The 23,438-nt window shown below is 43.8% G+C and overlaps 2 protein-coding genes across 2 annotated transcripts in view; one reads left to right on the top strand and one right to left on the bottom strand.

Moving 5' to 3' along the window:
• The window catches only part of LOC306917422 (gamma-aminobutyric acid receptor subunit beta-3-like), a gene marked incomplete at its 3' end in the record, with an annotated part of 169,509 nt that overhangs the window by 864 nt on the left and 145,207 nt on the right, over positions 1–23,438 (top strand). The gene's annotated exons all lie outside the window — the stretch shown is intronic.
• Positions 1–23,438, bottom strand: part of LOC306917419 (gamma-aminobutyric acid receptor subunit alpha-5-like) — a gene marked incomplete at its 5' end in the record, with an annotated part of 104,152 nt that overhangs the window by 48,329 nt on the left and 32,385 nt on the right. Inside the window, one exon of the mRNA XM_079495644.1 lies at positions 14,693–14,836. Within this exon, the coding sequence (XP_079351770.1) occupies positions 14,693–14,836 (144 nt within the window). The remainder of the gene's footprint in view (positions 1–14,692; positions 14,837–23,438) is intronic.

Below are 23,438 nucleotides of genomic sequence, written 5' to 3'. Positions count from 1 at the left end.
ATGTAGAAGACATTTTTAGAATCTGATCTCAGTTCAAAACGGGTTAAAGGTATATTCAGTGATTTCACTTAATTCAAATATCACTTATTTTTTCTTATTTTTTGGATAATCCTCCCTACTATAAAGCGTGCTGACCATATAAGGAGTTCCTCCCTGTCCCCAGTTAACCCCTGGGGTCAAAAAACCCTAGTTTCGGTTTGGGCTTTGGGTGGCAAAGCCTTCATCCAATCAGGATGAGAGGGGCCTTCCTCCAATCATGATCGAGTGGGGCGGGCCTTGGTGCACGTGCTGTTGGTCTGTTGTACTTCCCCCACTGTAGAGCGTGTGCATGTGCACATCTTGTTACCGGGGTGGACCGGGTTTTTTTTCCAAATCACCCAAATCACTGAATGCTCCTTTAAAGAACTGCTGCTTATATTTGTCGTGGTCTGTTTTCGTTGCATGGCCGTTTCCCCTGCTATACCTTTGTATGCTACCGTATATGTTGAGTTACTTACGTTCCAGTGCAATCCTGTTGTCTGTAAAGGAGCAAAGTCATGTCCTTAAAAGGTGTATAAAGCCTTTAAAAAAGAAGACCTCCGTACTAATCTATTACTTAATTTAGCCCCGTAGGGAAATGCTTCTTCTAAGATTAGGGCATGCTAATTAAAGAGAGCTGCAAGTCAGGCATCCATTCATTCATTCCAGACGTTCAGCTCTTTTCCTTTTGTTTGTTGCCAGGTCTCTCTTGAAGAGATCCTTGATACCTGATGAAATGATCATGGTTGCCATGCCTTGTTTCCCGCCAAAGTTGGCTTGTTTTTTTTCCAGAGTTGCGTTTTTTTCCCCTGAGTCGCGGGTTGCGGTTTTTTGGGCTTGTTTAAAAAAATTGGCTTGTTTTTTAGAGGGAAGATTTGGCTTATTTATGTTGCTTGAGTTGGCTTGTCTTGGACTTGTTTTTGGAGGTGGGTTGGCTTATTTCTCTCACAAGAGTTGGCAACACTGGAAATGATCACATTCATTGATCCATCCATCCATCCACCCATCTAACCAAAAGTTGTCAGAATCTTTGCCTGTACATGGCCCAAAATGTACCTTTGTGCCAAGTTGTAGAGTGGGGTTCCCCCTCCATTATAAACCCTCATGAGATGGGTTACATTAAGTCTACCAATCGGGGTAATGACTTCAGTATAGAGCGTCGCAGTCCTGCCCCCTTTCATGACGACGCCAGGCCCAGGAAATAATTCCCAATGCTTTTTTCCCAAAGACATTTCAAAAAGTATTTATTTAAAGACCTTTTACGCGTCGTACGAAGCCAACTCGAGTTGTGACAAATCATGACAACAAACACAATATTTTGGACCAAACAAATAATTACAAAGAAGAAAAACAACAAAAAAAAGTGTTGAAACCTGCCGTTTTTTTTGTCTTCTTTCTAATTATTTGTTCGGCCCAAAACATTTTTTTGTCACAACTCGAGTTGGCTTTGTACGAGGCTTAAAAGGTCTTTAAATAAATACTTTTTGAAATGTCTACGAGGAAAATGAACGGGGAATCATTTCCTGGGCCCTGGTAGGGGGCGGGACTGCGACGCTCTATAGGCCTACACTGACACACAGGCAGCTCACCTGCCGCAAAATACCTGGAGCTTAGTTCATTGTTGTGTGTTGTGGTGAATGAATGCTGTGTTGTGTTTGTGTGTACTGGACCCCAGGAAGAATAGCCATGCTTTTGCAAGTACGTTCTAATGGGGATCCATCATAAAGTAAAGTAAAGTATCTTATGATTGCATGAGGTCTTCCCAATATCAGTTTGGAGAGGATCATTTGTCTCTAAACAAAGCATGTGGATCCGCTACTTTTGATACTTTCGTGTGATGCTGTGGTGTGATCAAGTAGTAGTAGGGCATAGCATCAGGGACGGATTAACCCCCACGAGGGCCCCTGGGCTGGTAAGTTTTGCAGGGCCCCCATAGCGTGCATGCGCGCGACATTTTTGTGTTTTTCCGTGTTTTTATCATCTTTTTGACCTAAATTTAACAAAATCAATGGCCAATGAAGGGCACCAGGAGCCCTTTTCAGGGCCTCAAACCCAGTACCGCACGGTCCAATTTCCCTGAAGGGCCCCTGAGAACCAAGGGCCCCTGGGCCACGGCCCCACTGGCCCAATGGCTAATTTGTCCCTGCATAGCATTAATTAATTACGAGGGAAAAAAAACACACAACGTTAGATTATTGGAGATAGGAGGTTTCTGGCCAATAAGCAACGATTTGTTCTAACTACAACATCTTCCCTAACATTCCCCCGGTGTTTGGCCACAAAGTTCACAAACTAACAATATACATGCGTGGCACTTGCTCAAAAAAGACAGTTGCCGGTTCGAATTCCTGGCTCCTCTTGGCTGCATGTCCCTGAGCAAGACACTGAAGCCCTCACTGCTCATGATGAGCAGGTTGTTTTCCTCTGCCATCGGTGTGAAAGGGTGAATGGAAAATACTTTGGGGAAAAGAGCTACATGTATTATTCTATATACATTCTATATATTATTATTTTTTGTAAATGATTGTATTGTGGTGGTGGGATACAAACGGCTATTATCTGTCCCAAAAGACAAAAAGCACATCCCCCTGGCCAGCCAGGGCGCCTAATGGAGGGGAAAGGAACTGGTCGGAATAACGTGTTCCTTCCACGCGCTGTATACGTCCGGCCGGGGAAACTCCCCCCGTTAGGTGAAAAGAAGCAGCTTGGACTCCTCATGCATAGAAGGAAGCATGAGGTCAGTCCGCTGCCCCCCCCCCCCCCCCCCCCCCCAGGTTGGCAGAGGAAGTCTAGCGCCCAGGATTACATTAGATAATTGACACTGGGTGAAAAAATGGGTTGCAAAATGGTGGGATAAAAAATATTAGAAAAAAAAAAGACAAAAAAAGACAAAAAGCACAAAATAGAAAATCAACAAATCTAATTTAGTCTTCAGTGTTTGACACAAAAGCAGCTCCATACGTTTGTTTCTATGGTTTGGATGCTATTTTTTATAAGTTCAGTCTTTTGGCTGATCACGGGTCTCAAGAATGCACAACTATGAATGATGAATAATAGAATACGCACATCACTTGGTAGAGGTGCTGGGTTATTTATTTGAAATTTCACTAAAGGGTATTCCCTTGAGTTGCAGCAACTCATTTTCAAGGGGGTCCTCAAGGGGGGTTCAAAAGTAGCATCAGAGAAAGAGAAAAGAACACGCACACTCATCTGCTCCAAAAAGCTATACTTCATTGACGACGTTCCTTTTGACCAGATGAAGAGCCTTAATTGGCTCGAAACGACTTTATATAACTCAATTTGTAAAAAAACATAACCCTACTTAAGTTGCGACTATCCTGGGGTCCACCTATGCTTTCTATGGCATAGGCAGCTCCCGGCGGATTCTAGACACAGCTGCGCGACATGAGACTAATTAATTAGAGCGACAGAGAGAGAGAGGAGTGTGTGTGTGTGTGTGTGTGTGTACGTGTGTGCGTCAATTTAACAAAGGTGCAGACGATCAGAAATCAGCAGAGAGTGATCGACGTTTGCGCTACTCTATGCCGAATTGAAGTGGTCTCGGTCCCAGACTTTTTTTTTTCTCCCTGGAAATAAAAACGTCTGGGTTTCCGAGGCTAAGTTGCGACTGACTCTCATTCACAGTGTGAAGGTCGATCTCTCTATAAAAACAGCAGTTTCATTCCAACGACCCCCATAACTCTCAGAGTTACATACTGTATCTATTAACGCATTTAGACCTGAGAACTGATTCTAATAAACGTCTTCTAAATCATGACCGTTTTCAGGCGAGGTTGTAGATCTGCTATCTTTCCAATAGCTAAAGTATAACATAAGGCTTAACCCATGTTGGGCGGGAACCCCTTTTGGTGTTAGCATTATGTTATGCTTTAGCTATTGAAAAATAGCAGACCTACAAGCTCATAGCGCGCCACCGAGTGGCGCTCTACGAGCTTGTAGGTCTGTTATTTTTGAAAAATCGAAGAAAGACTGACATAGAAACATAGCTTTTTCAGAAAACTGTCAGGATGTAGAAGACATTTTTAGAATCTGATCTCAGGTCAAAATGGCTTAAAAAACACAAAAAGGGGTTCCCTTCCTGCAGGGTTAAGGGTCCATTTGGAATCCCCCCTGAGGATCCCAGAGGGTGCCTGAGGACCACACTTTGAGAACAACCGCTAGAAACACATCTTGCTTCTGATAACACAAAAACAGAGCAGAAAACCTCCACTTCCCTCTGCGCTACATGTAATTAAAATGCATCAAAACAAACAGGCGTCAATATTAAACCGCCTCCAAATTTAACCTATTCAGGGCGGGAACCCCTTTAAAAGCATTATGTTATACTTTAACTATTGAAAAATAGAAGATCTACAAGCTCGTAGCGCGGCACTCTGTGCCACGCTACGAGCTTGTAGATCTGCTATTTTTTAAATATCCTGAAAATGTGGCGCAAATCTTTGAACGTATATTCTTTCAAACGTACGTTTTTTTTTAACTCAAATCTTTGCTTCTGGGGAGGTCCCTTGAAACAACATATTTTCAGATGGGGATCGGCGGCCAATAACATATCATTTTTGGGGGTCCTCGACATGAAATAGTTTGAGAACCACTGACATAGAAACATAGGTATTTCAGAAAACTGTTAGGATTTAGAAGACATTTTCTTTAGATTTCGACGTCAGGCCTAAATGGGTTCAGAACTAAATACATTTCGAACGCATTTCCACCCGACAGCGACGATATACAACGACACACATTAATTAGTCCAGTGTTCAAATGCTTTTAACCCATTTTGGGCGGGAACCCCTGTTGGTGTTTTAAGCATTCTGTTATACTTTAGCTATTGGAAAATAGCAGATCTACAAGCTCATAGCGCGCCACCGAGTGGCGCGCTACGAGCAGGTAGGACTGCTATTTTTGAAAAGTCGTGAAAAAAAGGGCCGCAAATCTTTGAACATATATTTCAGAGCGAACATTTTTAACTAAAATATTGGCTTCTGGGGGGTCCCTGGAACTACATATTTTGAGATGGGGGTCCGTGGCCCAATAGAGATAATTCTGGGGGTCCTTGATATGAAAAAGGTTGAGCACCACTGACATAGAAACATGTTTTTTTCAGAAAAAATTTTAGGATTTAGAAGCCTTTTCTTTAATCGACCTCAGTCCAAAATGCTTTTAAAAGGGAGACAGTTGATCTCACCTCTATAGGCAATTGTTTTCTACCGTGCTGGCATCAGTGTTAGCGCTTAACGTTGCTTAGATGTTATTGTCTCCGTGATGCATCTGCAACGTGCAGACGCTCAGGGACAGTGTTGTTGGGCTCATTACTCACGGGGAAAAAAAGAGTAATTTCACTTTTTATTTCATTTCATTTGTATGCAGTCCCCAGTGTCAAGACATGTCTCGCAGAGGGAAACATTTTGAAAACTATTGAATAAATCATCACTTGTTTCTCTTTACTCGTTTCAAACTGACTTGTTTGGGCTTGTTTTTCTGTAAAGTCTCTTTTAAATATTGCCCTGCGTTCTTTGAGGGCTCGTTTCTTGAAGTGTAGATTAGTGTTTCCTAATCTTGTTTAATCCATTCTGAGCGGGAACCCCTTTTGGTGCATTATGTTATAATTTAGCTATTGAAAAATAGCAGATCTACAAGCTCATAGAGTGCCGCGCTAGCTTGTAGATCTGCTATTTTTGAAAAATCGTGAAAATGTGGCGCAAATCTTTGACTATATATTCTTTCACAGCGAACGTTTTTAATTCATATCTTTGCATCTTGGGGGGGGAGTCCCTGGAACAACATATTTTCAGATGGGGGTCGGCGGCCAAATACATATAATTCTAGGGATCCTTGACATGAAAATGTTTGAGAACGACTGACATAGAAACATAGGGTTTTTCAGAAAAGTTGTCAGGATTTAGAAGACATTTGTAGAATCGTCCTCAGGTCTAAATGGGTTAAACCATGGTTCATGTCAAGTACGTCTATGTATTTCCCCACAGAGCCCAGACTGCAACTGCCATGATTCTCCCCGTATCGGTGTGAGACTCTGATATGGGTGCCGAGTCAACACAGCAGGGCCACCGCTCGGTGCAAACAACACCGGCTCGCTATCGGCCCTTAAAGCAACACTACGTAACTTTCCTATTCTACCCCGGAATTGAACCCGGTTTGCTGAGATTATTTAAAAATCGAACTTCTAGAGCCTGCCTGCCTGGCTCAAGGCCAGGGACAAGGAGCACAATGGAAACGAGTCCACGGGACGTTTTTGTGTTATGTCGACAGTACCACGTGCTGCTTACATTTCTGACTAGTAAAGTAATCAATCAACCAATCAATCAATAAATCTATCTCAATGTACTTTGCTTGACTTGAGGAAATTGCAAACACAGTCTTATTCATGTATTAATATCTAGGATTTAACACAAAATAGCAGATCTACAAGCTCATAGCGCGGCACCGAGTGCCGCGCTATGAGCTTGTAGGTCTGCTATTTTTTAAAAGTCGTGAAAATGTGGCACAAATCTTTGAATATACATTTCAGAGCGAACATTTTTAACTCAAATATTGGCTTCTGGGGGGTCCCTGGAACTACATATTTTGAGATGGGGGTCCGTGGCACAATAGAAATAATTCTGAGGGTCCTTGACATGAAAAAGGTTGAGCACCACTGACATAGAAACATGGGTTTTTCAGAAAAATTATAGGATTTTCAACTTCAGTACAAAATGGGTTAATTGCCTCGGGTTGCACAAGTCCACCTCTGTCGACGTGCCTGCCGTGTGATGTAGAAAGTCATCGCAATCCTAAAATGTAGCGAGAAAGTGTTTTACGTTGCATTGCAAGATCTGCAAAGTCTCTCCTGTTTTGCACTTTGCACTATAAGCACACGCACACGCACGCACGCGCACGCACGCACGCACGCACGCACGCACGCACACACACACACACACACACACACACACACACACACACACACACACACACACACACACACACACACACACACACACACACACACACACACACACACACACACACACACACACACACACACACACACACACATCTTTATTTGCATTCACATTTTACAAGAAATTCTTGAACACAAAAAATGTTGGATGGGCAAACTTGAAAAACTGTGCTTCAGGATACAGATCACGGGTACAGAAAGCATCGCCTTCTCCATATATGGCGACTGCCAATTATTGCAGACACTGAACAGAATTTTACCGAAGCCTTAGCTCTTGGCTTGGAGCATGCCTGCAATATGCAGGCCCCTCACGACTGATTTATGGACATTACCGAGGCTTCCAAATATGAACACAAGTAGTTTACATTTGTAGCCAAGCTGTATAATAGCATCCTTAAGACGCTGGTACTTAAGCACCGTGGTAAGGAATGCCTCTTCCAGACTGTGGTCAAATGTACATGGCACTTCCAAAATGGTCACTTCTCTACTGTCCTCATCAACAACAACAATATCTGGTATACACACACATGAAGGATATGTTTCTGTCACCAATCGTCGGTTTGTTGGTCGGAGGAGATGACTGAGCTCCACAAGCAGTCACAGATGCATTCAGAATCACCACTTCAACAAAGGATCCAGTTCGTTTTGCACAGTCGAGACGTATTATTGTGGTTAATGTTTTTTATCAGCGCGAAAGCAGCAGACAGCAGACAGCAGAGCGCATCGGACAGATAGAGTTATAATGACCAGCAGCTGCTGCTACGCGCGCCAGTGAAAGGGCATGTCAGAAAAGGTTGTCGGGCTTCGGACCGGGTCCGGGCTGTAGAACTGCAGTATATTTTGGGCCTGTGCAGGGCTCTAGGGGTGCGTATGAAAAGGCGTACGTCCCGGTAGATACGTCATTCTTAAGCACCTGCGCACTGCAGATGCGTCATTCATAGCACCGGCTAATGCCAAGCCAATAAGGTGCGATTATTGGAGGAAGCACTAGAGCATACTAGAGCATGTCTGAAATAAATATCAGAGCTGACATCGACATATGAAACTAGAGAAAGTGCCCTTCTGGACACAGGTCTCCACCAGGAGGATAGGACTGTGTGAGATGTTTGGCAAAATGTTTAGGATTAATATAAACATGTTTTTGAGGCATTTTGTTCCAAAAATGTGTTTTGCAAAAATCAACCTGTTGGTGGCGCTATAACAGGCCAATGTGAAAAGTGTGGGATATATTCCTCAGCCTAGTAAGAAAATGTGTGAAAGATTTCACGTAAATTGCATGCTGCGTTCATGATTTGAGGCTTTTGTTCAAAACAGGGCAATCTTGCAAACTGTGAAAGCTAATTATAGCCAATTAGGATGGAATATGAAATATCGGACAGATCCGACTTGAGCACATGACCATAGAGATAGTGTGTAACGATTTGTGAGATTTTTGGACAGAATCTGGAGGAGTAATAGCAAAAAATGTGTTTTACAAAAGTCGGCCTCCTGGTGGCACTATAAAAGGCAGATGTGGAAAATGCAGGTCAACGGTTTGTCCTTGGCCTCTAGGGAGTGTGCATGCAACGTTTTACGCAGATCGGTGCAGTTTTAGGTAAAACATGTGAAAAGCTGCCTCATGGTGGCGCTATAACAGGCCGTTCTGGAAAATGTGGGGCAGAGGTTCATCGTTGGCATCCAGGGAGTGTGTGTGCAAAGTTTGGCATCGACCGGGTTAACGGTGCCGGAGATTAGCTGGTAACGGACGGACGGAAGGACACACACACACACGGACGGACACACGGACGGACACACACACACACACACACACGGACGGAGTGCAAAACATACTCTCTCCCCATGCCTTCGGCCTGGTGGAGACAATAAATGCTTAAACGTGTAGCTAGGTGTAATGTTAAGAGACCACAGAAGTGAACCTTTTCAAGCCTGTTTTCAAAGCTGTTTTCTGCAAGACATTAATACTCTATAAGCCACATCTCCAAAAAACTGGTGGGTCAAACTGAACAACCAATTATGTCAATTTGAAGCTATGATTCCCTGCTGACATGAAAAAACAAACGAAAATCACAGCATCACAGTGCAGAACCACACGGTGATGATAATTCAGATTAGTTGATTCAAGAGTCAAAACATTCCCGTCTGCACCTATGAACGGAACATGTGTCCTGCTACATTTGTCCAATTTATTTAAAAAAAAGTGCTTCAAAAAATGCTTATCCCATTTTGGGGCGGGAACCCCTTTTGGTGTTAGCATTATGTCATGCTTTAGCTATTGAAAAATAGCAGATCTACAAGCTCATAGCGCGCCACCGAGTGGCGCGCTACGAGCTTGTAGGTCTGCTATTTTTGGAAAATCGAAGAACGACTGCCATAGAAACATAGCTTTTTCAGAAAACTGTCAGGATGTAGAAGACATTTTTTAGAATCTGATCTCAGGTCAAAATGGGTTATTCTCACCAGCGGCTCGAGGATAGTAATCAAAGTAAAGACACCTTGTAAAAGACACTCTGGCTCGCTTTCTCTTGATAACACCAGCTACCATTATCTGTCCATTGGCAGGGATTCAGAGTTTTGCCCTTGTATTGCTTATTGCTTATACTTTACTGACTTGACCAGTTCTTCAGCAGACAATTCTTTTCAATATTTCAATGTTTTCTTTTCTCCCACAGTAATAGTCTTTCTTTCACTCTTCCCCCCCCCCCCAAGGTTGCAGCACCTATATAGTCCTTCCATTAAAGCAGCCCTGCTCGTAGAGGCTACTGTATTTTCATTGAATGTCAATGTCACATTCCCACAATATGGATGTTATGGTTCAAGTGGCGTATGTAAGTGCAGGGAAATCACTCTGGGGGCCTTCCCAGTTTAGCAGCCAGGCTAACTACGGGCCTGTAACCACCACCGTTAGCCTGGGTCAATCTTTACTGTGCATCCAGCCAGCTAACCAGTTCTAACCAAGACAGGCTAGGGTGCTGCCGACCACACACCAATAAGGAAACCAGTCAATCAACCCTCTGAGCGCTTGAGCCAAGCAGTCAACCAGAAAGAACAGGCGGGGGAGTAGGTTTCAGAGGGAAGCTGGAAGCACCTTCGCTAAAAACGCCGGGACAACGCTCCACACGTCCCCAAACTCTTCTCCCTTCTCTTCTGGCTCCAAAACTATGGAATACACTTCCCATTGCAATCAGAACCGGTGCAGATTCACTCCCAATCTTCCGCCGGCAGTCTGAAAACGCACCTCTTCAGACTCCATCTTATAGCCCACAGCACTTGCTGTATACTTGCTGGCCTCGACCTCCTGCAGGCGTATGCATATAGGCTCAACTTATGTAACTTAAATAGCACTTTGTGTAGACATAGCACTCTATAGTGTATACACACACATAGTTTCCTTGGATAGATATTCCACTGTTTGATGTATTACCATGTTTTTTGTTCTTGCTTATTGTAAATCGCTCTGGATTTTCTGAACGGGAACCCCTTTTGGTGTTTTAAGCATTGTTATGCTTTAGCTATTGAAAAATAGCAGATCTACAAGCTCATAGCGCGGCACCGAGTGCCGCAATACGAACTTGTAGGTCTGCTATTTTTTTTAAATCGTGAAAATGTAGTGCAAATCTTTGAATATATATTATTTCAGAGCGAACGTTTTTTAACTCAAATCTTTGCTTCTGGGGAGGTCCCTGTTACTGAACAGTAGGCTAACACTCAATAGCAACGTAAGACTATCACAACGTAAAGCTACAGTATCCTACCTTTAATGTCATATTATCATATCATAATGATTCAGTGTGTGTGTTATCGTCCCCCCCAGCCCACAGCCCACAGGTTGGGAATACCAGTGTTGTACAAAATAAGGACGGGGGTCCGTAGTTTTTCCATAGCATTTCCGTGTGTGTGTGTGTGTGTGTGTGTGTGTGTGTGTGTGTGTGTGTGTGTTTACATAAGGGTATTAAGCAGATGCCTTTCAGTCTATTCACTTCCCTCCCCCTCCCCGTGTATGTGCCGCGGCTTGGGCAATCCAATCCCTGCTCACACACACGTACCAACACGCTGTCCAATCCCTGCTCACACACACGTAGCAACACACACGCGACATGTCTGTGAAGCTATACTTGTGAGGACACCAAACATTTTAGGAACGGGGTGCATTTTATGAATGCCATTTTGACTTTTTTTTTCTTTTTAACCGGAAGGCTATAAGCCGGAAAATAGCAAATCTAACACGCTTGCTGGGTGAAACGACACACACACACACGTGGCACGGAGCGAAGTGTAAATCAGACATTACTCTAATCTCTGATCTCTAAACATGACCTCCAAATGTTTAATCCGAACCACAGCATGAAGATTTTCTTAGAATTCTACAAAATGATCTCTAGAGACAACAACTCCACCATATCCGTTTCTCAAATTCTACTATGGGTGCCATTTGGTCCACACGAGTATTGTAATACAAACATTACACACGCGCACGCACGCACACACGCACGCACACACTATACCGACAGTCAAGTCTAGCAAGCCGGGGAGAGCCCACGAACCGACCGACCAATCCGCAGCCGACCAGTGATGATGTCATCTACTTATGCAAAAGCTGATGGGCAGTTGACTGAAGATTAACCCTGAGGGCTCAGCCCCTGTGTGTGTGTGTGTGTGTGTGTGTGTGTGTGTGTGTGTGTGTGTGTGTGTGTGTGTGTGTGTGTGTGTGTGTGTGTGTGTGTGTGTGTGTGTGTGTGTGTGTGTGTGTGTGCATGTGTATGCTGCGTGCATATGCATCGCAAAATCAAGTGTCGATTTAGTTGGCCCGGGGTCCCCTGGGAGTCAAAGGGCCTCCTTTCCTCTCTAGTCTACACTACACCAAATCAAAAGCTCACAATGTGTGGCGACGCGATGAAATTGTAGATCTGCTATTTTCATTATAACTTTGCATTTTGGGGGGGAAATGACAAGATGTATACTATACCATAGCAAAGCATTGATATAAAAAGATAGTGCCCCCTGGCCAGCCGGGGGGGCCTGATGGAGGGGAAAGGAACTTCAACTTCAACTTTCACCCCTGTGTCAATTATCTAATGTGATCCTGGGCTCTACACACCCTCCGCCAACCTGGGGAGAGCAACGGACTTGAACTCATGCTTCCTTCATGCATGAGTGTCCAAGTTGCTCCTGTTCCCTGGTTGGATTTAGCGCGTGGAAGGGACACGTTATTCCAACCAGGAAACAGGAGCAACTTGGACACTTATGCATGAAGGAAGCATGAGTTCAAGTCCGTTGCTCTCCCCAGGTTGGCGGAGGGTGTGTAGAGCCCAGGATCACATTAGATAATTGACACAGGGGTGAAAAATGGGTTACAAAATCATAGAATTATTTTTTTTTAAATAAAAAGAATATGTGATATTTTTTATAAGCAAGAACTCTGTGTAGTAGTATTAGGCCTACGGATGTGCCATTTGGAGAACTGTCAGTAAATTGACAAAACATTGTCGGTGAGAAAGGAGGGCAATTTGTAAATGCTATTCAGATTCTTGTGTCGAAAAAGGGACACTTGTTTTCGGCAGTGGCGGAAAGTAACTAGTACTGTACTTAAGTACAATTTTGAGGTATTTGTACTTTACTTGAGTATTTCCAATTTCCAGTACTTTTACTTCTACTCCACTACATCTCAGAGTCAAAATTTGTACTTTTACTTCAGTACAATTATTTGAAAACTTTAGTTACTAGTTACCATGGCGATTTTAACATTGATTAGAAAACATACATTAACCACTTCAACTGGCCATTTGAAAATAGCCGATCAACAAACTCACAATGTTTCACATTGTGAGCTTGTAGATCTGCGATTTTCAATAGATTTTGTACACATTTTGAACTTGTGAAATGGGACATTCTGCAATATGAGTACTTTTTGATGCTGATACTTTTGTACTTCAAGTACATTTTCAATGCCGTGCTTTTACTGTAACGAGTAGTTCTAAATTGCAGTATTGGTACTTTTACTTAAGTAAAACTATTGAGTACTTTTTCCACCACTGGTTTTCGGTAACAAAAGAGAAGAATTAGCAAGGCTTAAACAGTGAAAAGAAGTATTTCCAGAAAGAATGCTAGGAAAAGTACAGGCAAGCCCTGAAGTGTTGGAACGGCACATCTGTGTCTCTGGTGGCGTACTCAGGCAGAGTAGGTGGATCTACCCAATGACCCTGATCCCCTGGTAATGACCCCGCCCACACCATTCACCACCTCACTTAGCTCCGCCCACACTGTATACTCTTCTTGACTGTTGCCATGTTGGCTTGTAGAGATCACATTGAGTGACAGAATAGGTCTGGTGTCTCTACTGTGTGTGTAATAGTATAATAAATGACCAAAACATTCATAGACATGCATAGTATTTATAATGACAAATGCATCAAATATGTATTTATTAGTATTATATGGCGATATTATTGGGCTTGTTTTGGCTTTTTTTTTTAAGGAAGATTTGGCTAATTTATGTCGCTAGAGTTGGCTTGTTTTGGGCTCGTTTTTGGAGGTGGGTTGGCTTATTTCTCTCACAAGAGTTGGCAACACTGTTTGTGAACTGTTGTGACAAAAGAAGGATAGCCAATGGATTACAACCACCCTAAGGACTACTATCTGTACCAAGTAGTAGACCGCTGGACCTTGCACATGTAAACAGAGCTGCTACCTTTCAAACAGATCTTAAATCTGCGTGGCACCGAGTGCCGCGCTACGAACTTGTAGGTCTGCTATTTTTGAAAAATCGTGAAAATGTGTCGCAAATCTTTGAATATATATTCTTTCAGAGCGAACGTTTTTAACTCAAATCTTTGCTTCTGGAGGGTCCATGGAACAACATATTTCAGATGGAGGTCGGCGGCCAATTTCACATAATTTTTGGGGTCCTTGACATGAAATATTGAGAACCACTGATATAGAAACATTGGGTTTTTCAGAAAAAAAAACTTTTTAAAAATAATTTTTTTTAATTTCGATGTCAGGCCTTAAAAGCTTCATCCAGTGACATCCATGCTCCATTTACATGTTGATGCTCCCCTGGACACAGTCCAATAATAGGGCATAGCAGTAGCGGCAATTCTTTTTTTCTTGTTTGTTACTTGAAATGTGGTGAGTTTCCAGGTTCTCATTTGGTTTTGGCAACGCAAGCTCAGAAACCATACTGCACCCCATGCGTGGATACACAGTGTTCATTTAGTGTTCTCAAAGTTAATTACACGTCCATTTGTACTCTCTCAGAGTACAACTCTGGATTTTACTATGGATTGTACTGTGTACGGTTGGTGACAGCTGGTGGTGTGTGAGTCCATTCACTCTTATTTTGTGCCGTAGTGTGAGATTATGAGTCACGCACGCACGCACGCACGCACGCACGCACGCACGCACGCACGCACGCACGCAGGCTCTCTCTCTCTCTCTCCCCCCCTCTCTCTCTCTCTTTCTCTCTCTCTCTCTTTCTCTCTCTCTCTCTCTCTCTCTCTCTCTCTCTCTCTCTCTCTCTCTCTCTCCTCTGCTATGAGCATGTGTCTTTCTTAGACAAGTCGTTCTCAAAATGGGAGTCCTTGACATGAAAAGGGTTTGAGAAACGATTGAGTCTTCAACACAAGAAGGAAGATAGCATTAGCAGTCAAATCTAGTATTTTCTTTTTTTTCCAAATCTATTTAACTCACTATTTTATTTTGTACCTCTGCTTGTGCTTATGTCCTCCGTCCCGGCGGTTTGCCCCACGAGGTGGTACTGGTTGAGCCTGGAGCCGTCCTCCGCTACCACCACGGACTTGGCGGCGCCCTGGGTCCACGTGTAGACCACCTCTGACACCGGGTACGCATCTGAGAGACAGACAGAGGGACAGAGACAGAGATATAGATGGAGACAGACAGAGGGACAGAGACAGAGATATAGATAGAGACAGACAGAGGGACAGAGACAGAGATATAGATAGAGACAGACAGAGGGACAGAGACAGAAACATTGTTGATTTCGTTGACTAAAACTAAGACGAAAAATGTTCGTCGACTACCTTTTTCCACTGACGAAAACTAAATGGAAACTAAATGAAAACTAAGCTATGGTGACTAAAACTAAGCTTAATGTATTGACAAGTTCGTCAACAAATAAAAACTAGACTAAAATGTTAGGAAGGGACTAGTGGACAAGAGATCCAGTATAAGTCATTTTACAATTAGTTGCATGCTGAAAATAGCAGATCTACAAGCTCACAACGCGTCGTGCTGCGACGCGTTGTGAGCTTGTAGATCGGCTATTTTCAGAAAGTGTAAAAACAGTCATTACGACGGCATCAAGGCCCACCAAAATACATTTTGTTCGACTAAATCAACTACATTTAGTCGACTAAAATCATATAATATTTAGTCGACTATAACTAGACTAACACTAAGACATTCCAGGTGACTAAAATATGACTAAATGAAAATATGAACTAAATTAAAACTATTCAAGAGACTATGAGCCTGGGCCGTGGCTCAGCGGTCCAGGCACCTTGGCCGGTAGCCCGAGCCTGGCAGTGTGCCGCGGGTTCGACTCCTGATCCCGACGGCCTTTACTGCATGTCACTCCGCCATCTCTCTCCCCCATTTCCTGTGAGCCTACTGTCTGTCCCTCTATAAAATAAAGGCTAAAGCCGCAAAAAAATAAAAATAAAATAAAAAAAGAGACTATGAGTTTGCTGTCAAAAACAACACTGACAGAGACAGAGACCCCACATAGAGAACCACTGGTTTACATAACTAGACCTGTACGTGCCCGTCGCAGTCGGCCACGGGCCTACTTGGGAACCTAATGATATACATTGCCATAGCACTCGTCAGCCGGTGTCCCACATGGAGATCTGTGTATGTGTGTGTGAAGACTGCAAACTGAAAAGTGTACTTGGCAATCAATTGGGCCCACTGGCAGAGCCTGATTGGTTGAGCCCCAAATTGGCCGAGGAGACTGGAAATTGCACAGGTGAAAGGAGTTGGCCTCATTAGGCCCACTGGCAGAGCCTGGCCCAGGTGAAAGGAGTTGGCCTCATTAGGCCCACTGGGCACTGGCAGAGCCTGACCAGAGCCTTTTGTGGTGGTTCTGGAGAACCGTGGGTCCGACCGACTCGATACCTGGCACTGCACTCCCTGTGGGGGTGTGGAACGCGTGTGTCGAATGTGAAGTCGGTGGGTCAAACGGTTCTTGAGTTACGTGCATTACAACAGTACACACACACAGGCACACGCGTACGTACGCACGCACACAGAGACGTGGCGCATTTATAGTAGGATTCAATATGTAAGACATAACGTGTTGTATTTTCCCAAACATTACCTGCTCACTGTACATTTTAGAGAAAATGTGGCGCAAATCTTTGAATATATTCTTTCAGAGCGAACATTTTTAACTCAAATATTTGCTTCTGGGTGGTCCCTGGAACAACATGTTTTCAGATGGGGGTCGGTGGCCAAATACATATCATTTTTGGGCTCCTTGACATGAGAATGTTTGAGAACGACTGACATAGAAACATGAGGTCTTTCAGAAAACTGTCATGATTTTAGAAGACATTTTGTAGAATCCGTCTCAGTTGAAACGGGTTAAGGCGTGTAACAGTACAGTACGACACGTGATCAGAGTACACGATTCATTCAACAATGGGAGAGAGGGACAGTGAGCGAGTCCCTCAACCACGAGGGTGGCCTTGGCAACACGGCTTTTTAATCACAGAGTATTAGTGATCTTGTTGCTCGGAGACAGTTCGGTACATCCCCTGACCGACCGCTATAGCTTGGCTCTGCTGCCCGTGACATTTATAAAATGAAAGGGAGTATACTGTGCTTTCTCATCACCCTTCAAAACAAATGTCATCACTCTCTGTTCTACGCGAGCGCACGTGCATGTGAGTGTGCGTGTGTGTGTGTGTGTGAGTAGTGGAGGCTCAACAGGTATTTATCATTTACATTGGAGAGGTATTTCCCCCCCCTTGCCTGGGCCCAGGGCCACCTTATGGCGAGGTCAGAAGAATTAAGAGGGATTTCATTAAATGCAAGCAAGTTCAGTGAAATATTCGTCCGTGGCGAGTGACCCAGAACCGTGGCAACTTTCCAACAGCTCTCTGCTCGCATGCACGCACGCACGCACGCACGCACGCACGCACGCACGCGCGTGTAACAGGAGTCATATAGTGTTGATTTTATGGGTTACACACACACGCACGCACACGGTTAACGTTAGGATACTGCAGAAACGATAGGCTCATTTGAATTTCATTCGCTGTGTGGGGGAGTCCGATACTGGCAGCTCCGGGCAGCTGTGCAGTGTGTTTGTGCTAGGGCATTAAGCAACTAGTCGACTAGTTTACTAGTCGACTAGTAAATCCACTAGTCGACCTTGTTCGTACTAGTTGACTAGTTGAAAAAAAAAAATAATAATAATCTTTTTTTCTTTTCCCCCCCGATTTTGTAGGCCTCAAGATCAGGTAGATTATAGTTATAGTCACCATGTACACAATTTTTCAATGTACAAATATTTATTCCCCCCCAAAAAAAAATACGTTTATTTTTTTAATTTTGTTTTTTTTTACATAATAGGTAGTTAAACAACTAGTCGACTAGTAAACTAGCCAACTAGTCAACTAGTAAAAATGACTAGAAGTGAATGCCCTAGTTTGTGCTGGCTGCATGGCGGCTTGTCCGACAGTATAGGCCAGTGTGTAAAGCACTACACTGCAGGGGTCAGGGGTCAAAGGTGACGGTCCTGTCGGCGGTAGACGGACGGCCTCAGATTAACAGGGACGGTTTACATGTCCCTCTCGCTGTGATGATGATGATGATGACGACATGCAGAGCGGAGAGTTTTGTCACACGTCAGCGGTTAACCCCCACAGCCATGTGCAGAGTGAGCACTGGAAGGCAGGGGTGGCTGAGGAGTGAGTTAATCAAAATGAATCCATTTAATTGATTATCGGACAAAAATGAAATGACCCAGAGACACATGAAAGAGCCTCTATAGTCTTCCTGGGGGTCCTGAATATAAATTACAATACAACATGTACGACTAAATATACAAATTAAAAAAGAAAATCACCCCCGTGTGAAGTGAAGTGAGGGCCGTTCTTAACATCGTACGTCACCATGACGTAACGTGTCGATTTGCTCTACACACATATGGCGTCAATTCTCCTTTCATTGTCAATGGCAAATGTGACACGAGTTAGGACAAAAAGCTGTATATAGGAGGGGCTAGCGCCCCTCAAAAACAGAAAATGAATCAGTCAAGAACTAACTGTGTTGTTGGGCATGTCAATATAGGCTAAAAGGCTATTTAAAAGCTAATTAAAATCTAAAATTATAATAACTAGACCGATGCCTGCCTGTAGAGCACAGAGTCGGTAACGATGGAAGTTGGAGATCCATGCCCATACACCCGGCTATGCAATACCCGTTGTACCCGTGTCAGAGTACCCGTTCCACCCATCCGTCTGTGTCCCTTTTATGCCCATATATGGAGATTTCTGTATCTGTCTCTCTGTGTTCCTTTATTCCTATATATGGAGTTCTGTGTCAGGCATGCCCAAATATGGAGTGTTGTGATGTCAGAACAGACCAGCTCCATATATGGACCCAGGGAAGGGGGCCTGTCCAGAGCCCGGGCAGAGGCGGTTTAGTGGCGGTTCTGGACAACCGTGGGTCCGACCGACTCGACACCGGGCACTGCACTCCCTGTGTGGGGGGCGTGGAACGCGCGTGTTGAATTTGAAGTCGGTGGGGCGAACGGTTCTCGAGTTGGTCAGAATTTGGTCAGAATTTTATTGAAAGGATAGCCCCTTGAGATGTGGCATCTCATTTTAGAGGGGGTCCCGTACACAGGTAAAAAACATTACATACAGTACAGTGCAGTTACACAAATAGACAGTGCACAATAGACAATACAGACATGTACAGATAGTTAGCTTGCTCATCCTCTCCCACCCACTCCCCCATCCCCCCAACTTTTTCTGGACAAGCATATTGAGGGTACAGTACAGTGACTTGAAACAGGGGTCAGAAGTAAACAGCAGTACGGGCAGTGTTAGTAGCATGAACAGGTTGTTTTGAGGTGTGAATACAGGGAAGTCCTGAAGCAGCCAGGGGACGTCACAGATCTTATGGAAAGAGGAAGATTGTTCCAGTCAAATGGAGCTTTGTGCATTCCAGCTGTAGAACACGTAGAGACAGACAGACAGACGTACAGATATGTGGTGGCATTTACAGATAGATAATTTGGTAAAATGTTTAAGCTCACGACGCGACACGAAGCGACGCAGATCAGCTACTTGACATGACACTGTTGTGTGGCGAAGAACACAATACCCCGACGGAAGGAACAAAATACAAAGTAGAGCCAGGGACGTGTTCGAGTGGCAAAAAGCAGTCCGTGTTCACCTTCACTCAGCAATAGGAGAGAGAGAGAGAGAGAGCCCATTATGTGCGTTCTCCTCCATTAACCCATTTTGACCAGACGATTCTACAAATGCCTTCTAAATCATGACAGTTTTCAGAAAAAACTATGTTTCTATATCTATTTCATCTCAAGGATGTAATTGGCCTCCGACCCCCATCTGAAAATATGTTGTTCCCGGGCCCCCCATCTGAAAATATGGTGTGTCCCGTCCCCCCCCCCCCCCAGAAACAAAGATTTGAGTTCAAAACGTTCGCTCTGAAAGAATATATATTCCAAATTTGCGCCACATTTTCACGATTTTTCAAAAATAGCAGACCTACAAGCTCGTAGCGCGGCACTCGGTGCCGCGCTACGAGCTTGTAGATCTGCTATTTTTCAACAGCTAAAGGATAACATAATGCTTAAAACACCAAAAGGGGTTCCCGCCCAAAATGGGTTAAGCGTGGAACAGAAAGTTCTCACGGTACACATTGTACAGTCTCATGATACAAAAGTAACTATCTCACGAGTCGTCACGACACGGTGAAGAGAACACGCTACTACGCCGCTGGGAGCTGGACGACGCAGGCCGCGAGACGGTTGGAGGAGAGGGACGTAAATAATAATGGAGAGGAGAAGAAAAGGAGAGAGGGGACAAAAGAGTGAAGGACTGCCATGAGTCACGTGCATTTCGAGTTTTGCCTGATTACAGCGGATTCTGACTCCCCTGGACCGCTCTGTGGCTTCTATATTCACTCATTAACTCAATGGTCGCCAAGGACTTATTTAACTTCTTTTTCATGATGTCCTGGAGCGCCAAGGACGTGTTTTTCGTGTTTTATAACATGGTAAAAAAAAAGTTTTTTTTTTAGACTTAAAAAAAAAAAAATCTAAAATGAAAAAAGATATATATGGTGGCGGTCTGGGACTTTTGGCGCCCCCTGGTGGCGGTGGATCGAACGAGACAAATAGGAAACGATAGAAGGGCAAATGATGCATGTACCACTACTTGGCTACAGTGTTGTTTTTGCCAGCAAATTTTGATTTTAGTTTGATTCATAGTTTCTTGAATAGTTTTAATGTAGTTTTAGTCACATTTTAGTCACCTGGAATGTTTTGGCGACTAAAACTAGACTAACACTAACACATTCCAGGTGGCTAAAATGTGACTAAAACTAAATGAAAACTATTCAAAAGACTACGACTAAAACTAAATTAAAATTTTGCTGCCAAAAACAACACTGCTCTTCACACACGCTCCATCGACCACACATCCCACCCCTCAAGAGTTCCCTGAGGGGGGTCCTAATGGTGCCCCTACGGGTCTGTAATTTCGAGCGTGCAACAAATAGAACCAAATTACCGGGTCCATTTGGTTCCATCTGCAGTCTCTCTCAGAGTCATGAGAGGCCCTTGAAATAAAAACGTTTGAGAATCAGTGGACTAATAAAATGTGTCGGCTCATGCATCCAGACATCCACTTTAAAAGTTTAGCCCTGCAGCAGCTGACAGTAATTGAGCGACAAAGTGAATGAGATTCAAATGAGCGTGCGTGCGTGCGTGTGTGTGTGTGTGTGTGTGTGTGTGTGTGTGTGTGTGCGTGTGTGTGTGCTAGTAGAGGAAGCTCAATGTATTTCATTCCCCCCTGCGTGGCCCAGGTCCAAATGGCGGCGAGGTCAAAGGAATTACAGGGATTTCATTAAATGCGTCGAGTATAACGTGAAAGATTTGTCTCCGTGGCGAGTGAACCAGAACCTTGGCAACTTTCCAACAGCTCTGCTCTCTCTCTCTCTCTCTCTCACGCATGAGCGCACGCGCACACGCACGCACACACACACACACACACACAGCATTGCAGCCTTGTGCAGTGGCTTCGTTTGACGAAGTTGTGCCAATAAGAGACACCTGCTTCTTTACTCGTAAGTAGATTAACAGAGCAAAATGTATGCGACTAATTATCCGTCACGGAAGTGTCGTGTTAAAGAGCTTCATCCCTTTAGCCAAGAGACAAGGATTGTCTCTCCGTGCACCCTCCTCCCTCCCGCCCGCCCACCTACAGCGTGCTCAACCTGTCCATGACCTTTGCATGCATGCATGCATGCAGTGGTGGAAAAAGTACTCAATTGTTTTACTTAAGTAAAAGTACCAATACTGCAATTTAGAACTACTTTGTTACAAGTAAACGTACGGAATTGAAAATGTACTTGGGGAAAAGTACAAAAGCATCGGCATCAAAATGTACTTAAAGTACTAAAAGTACTCATATTGCAGAATGTCCCATTTCACAAGTTCAAAATGTGTACAAAATCTATTGAAAATAGCCGATCTACAAGCTGACAATGCGTCGCAACTATTTTCAACTATTTAAAATCGCCAAAGTAACTAGTAACTAAAGTTTTCAAATAATTGTAGTGAAGTAAAAGTACATGTGTACTTTTACTCTCTGAGATGTAGTGGAGTAGAAGTAAAAGTAATGGAAATTGGAAATACTCAAGTAAAGTACAAATACCTCAAAATTGTACTTAAGTACAGTACTTAAGTAAAAGTACTTAGTTACTTTCCACCACTGCATGCAAGCATGCATGCATGGCGGGGCATCCCAGAGGGCCGTCTGTCTCAGAGTAATCTAGTAAGAGAGTGGCGACACTAGCGTGTGACTCCCATTGTAACAGTGGAATGCGGAAGTGCTCATTCTATCTCAATGGGGATAGTTCCAGCCATAGGAGCAATGTTTGGAACTACAGCCCATAGGCACCCGCTTTGCGGCGAGATCAAAGCGTGTCGCTACTCTCCTACTCTACACTCTGGTCCGAGGTCATGTTGTGTGTGTGCGGGTGGGGAAACCACATTCGGAGTGATGGCTATTATATAGTGGGAAGCCAACTGGTTCTCAAACTTTTGCATTTCAAGGACCCCCCCCCCCCTCAGGGTTCATTTGGTTGCATTTGTATACTGTCAGAGTTATACACTTGTACGGGTTCAAATTTCATGTCAAGTACCCTAAAAAATATATGTAATTGGCCGCCGACCCCCCCATCTGAAAATATGTTGTTCCCCCCCCCCCCCCCCCCCCCCGCAGAAGATTTGACTTAAAACGTTAGCTCTGAAAGAATATATATTCAAAGATTTGCACCACATTTTCAATACTTTTCAAAAATAGCAGACCTACAAGCTCATAGCGCGGCACTCGGTGCCGTGCTATGATCTTGCTATGAACATAATGCTTAAAACACCAAAAGGGGTTCCCGCCCAGAATGGGTTAATTCGGGTCTTGTTTATTCTTCTCTTGGTATGTCCCGCTCAAAGCCATTGCCCTCAACAAAATTATGTCACGTTATTAAAAATCATTAAGCCCCACTTAACAACGCCACCGCAATACGTCTTCATAAAACGTCCACTCGGGCTAATGTTACTGAGCAACAAATGCAATTCCGCGGCGATGAACAGAGAGTGGGCTAATAGTGCTTGGCGACTAAATTGGATTACAAAGAAGTTAATCCATTCTGGGCGGGAACCCCCTTTTGGTGTTTTAACTTAAGCATTATGTTATACTTTAGCTATTGAAAAATATCCGATCTACAAGCTTGTAGCGCGGCACCGAGTGCCGCGCTACGAGCTTGTAGATCGGATATTTTTGAAAAATCATGAAAATGTGTGCAAATCTTTGCTTCTGGGGCGAGGGGGGGTCCCTGGAACAACATGATTTTAGATTGTGGTCCGCGACCAATTACATATAATTCTGGGGGTCCTTGACAAATAGTTTGAGAACCACTGACATAGGAACATAGGGTTTATTTTAGAAAACTGTCAGGATTTAGAAGACATTTTGTAGAATCTAGTGTCGGGTCTAAATGGGTTAAGGCTGAATTATTAGGTTCACGATTGTTGCATATTATTATAGCCTATATATATATATATATATACCCCTTTCTGAGTTGCGAGGCAAACGGCATAAAGATCACGGGTATGCATCGGCGATCAGCCGAGACGACCTGAAATGGAACGTGTGTAACAGGAGTGACA

The sequence above is a fragment of the Electrona antarctica genome (genome assembly GCF_951216825.1).
Source record: "Electrona antarctica genome assembly, chromosome: 24".
NCBI lineage: Eukaryota > Metazoa > Chordata > Actinopteri > Myctophiformes > Myctophidae > Electrona > Electrona antarctica.
Note: the sequence above shows the minus strand (reverse complement) of the source record. Positions and strands in the feature narration are given on the sequence as shown.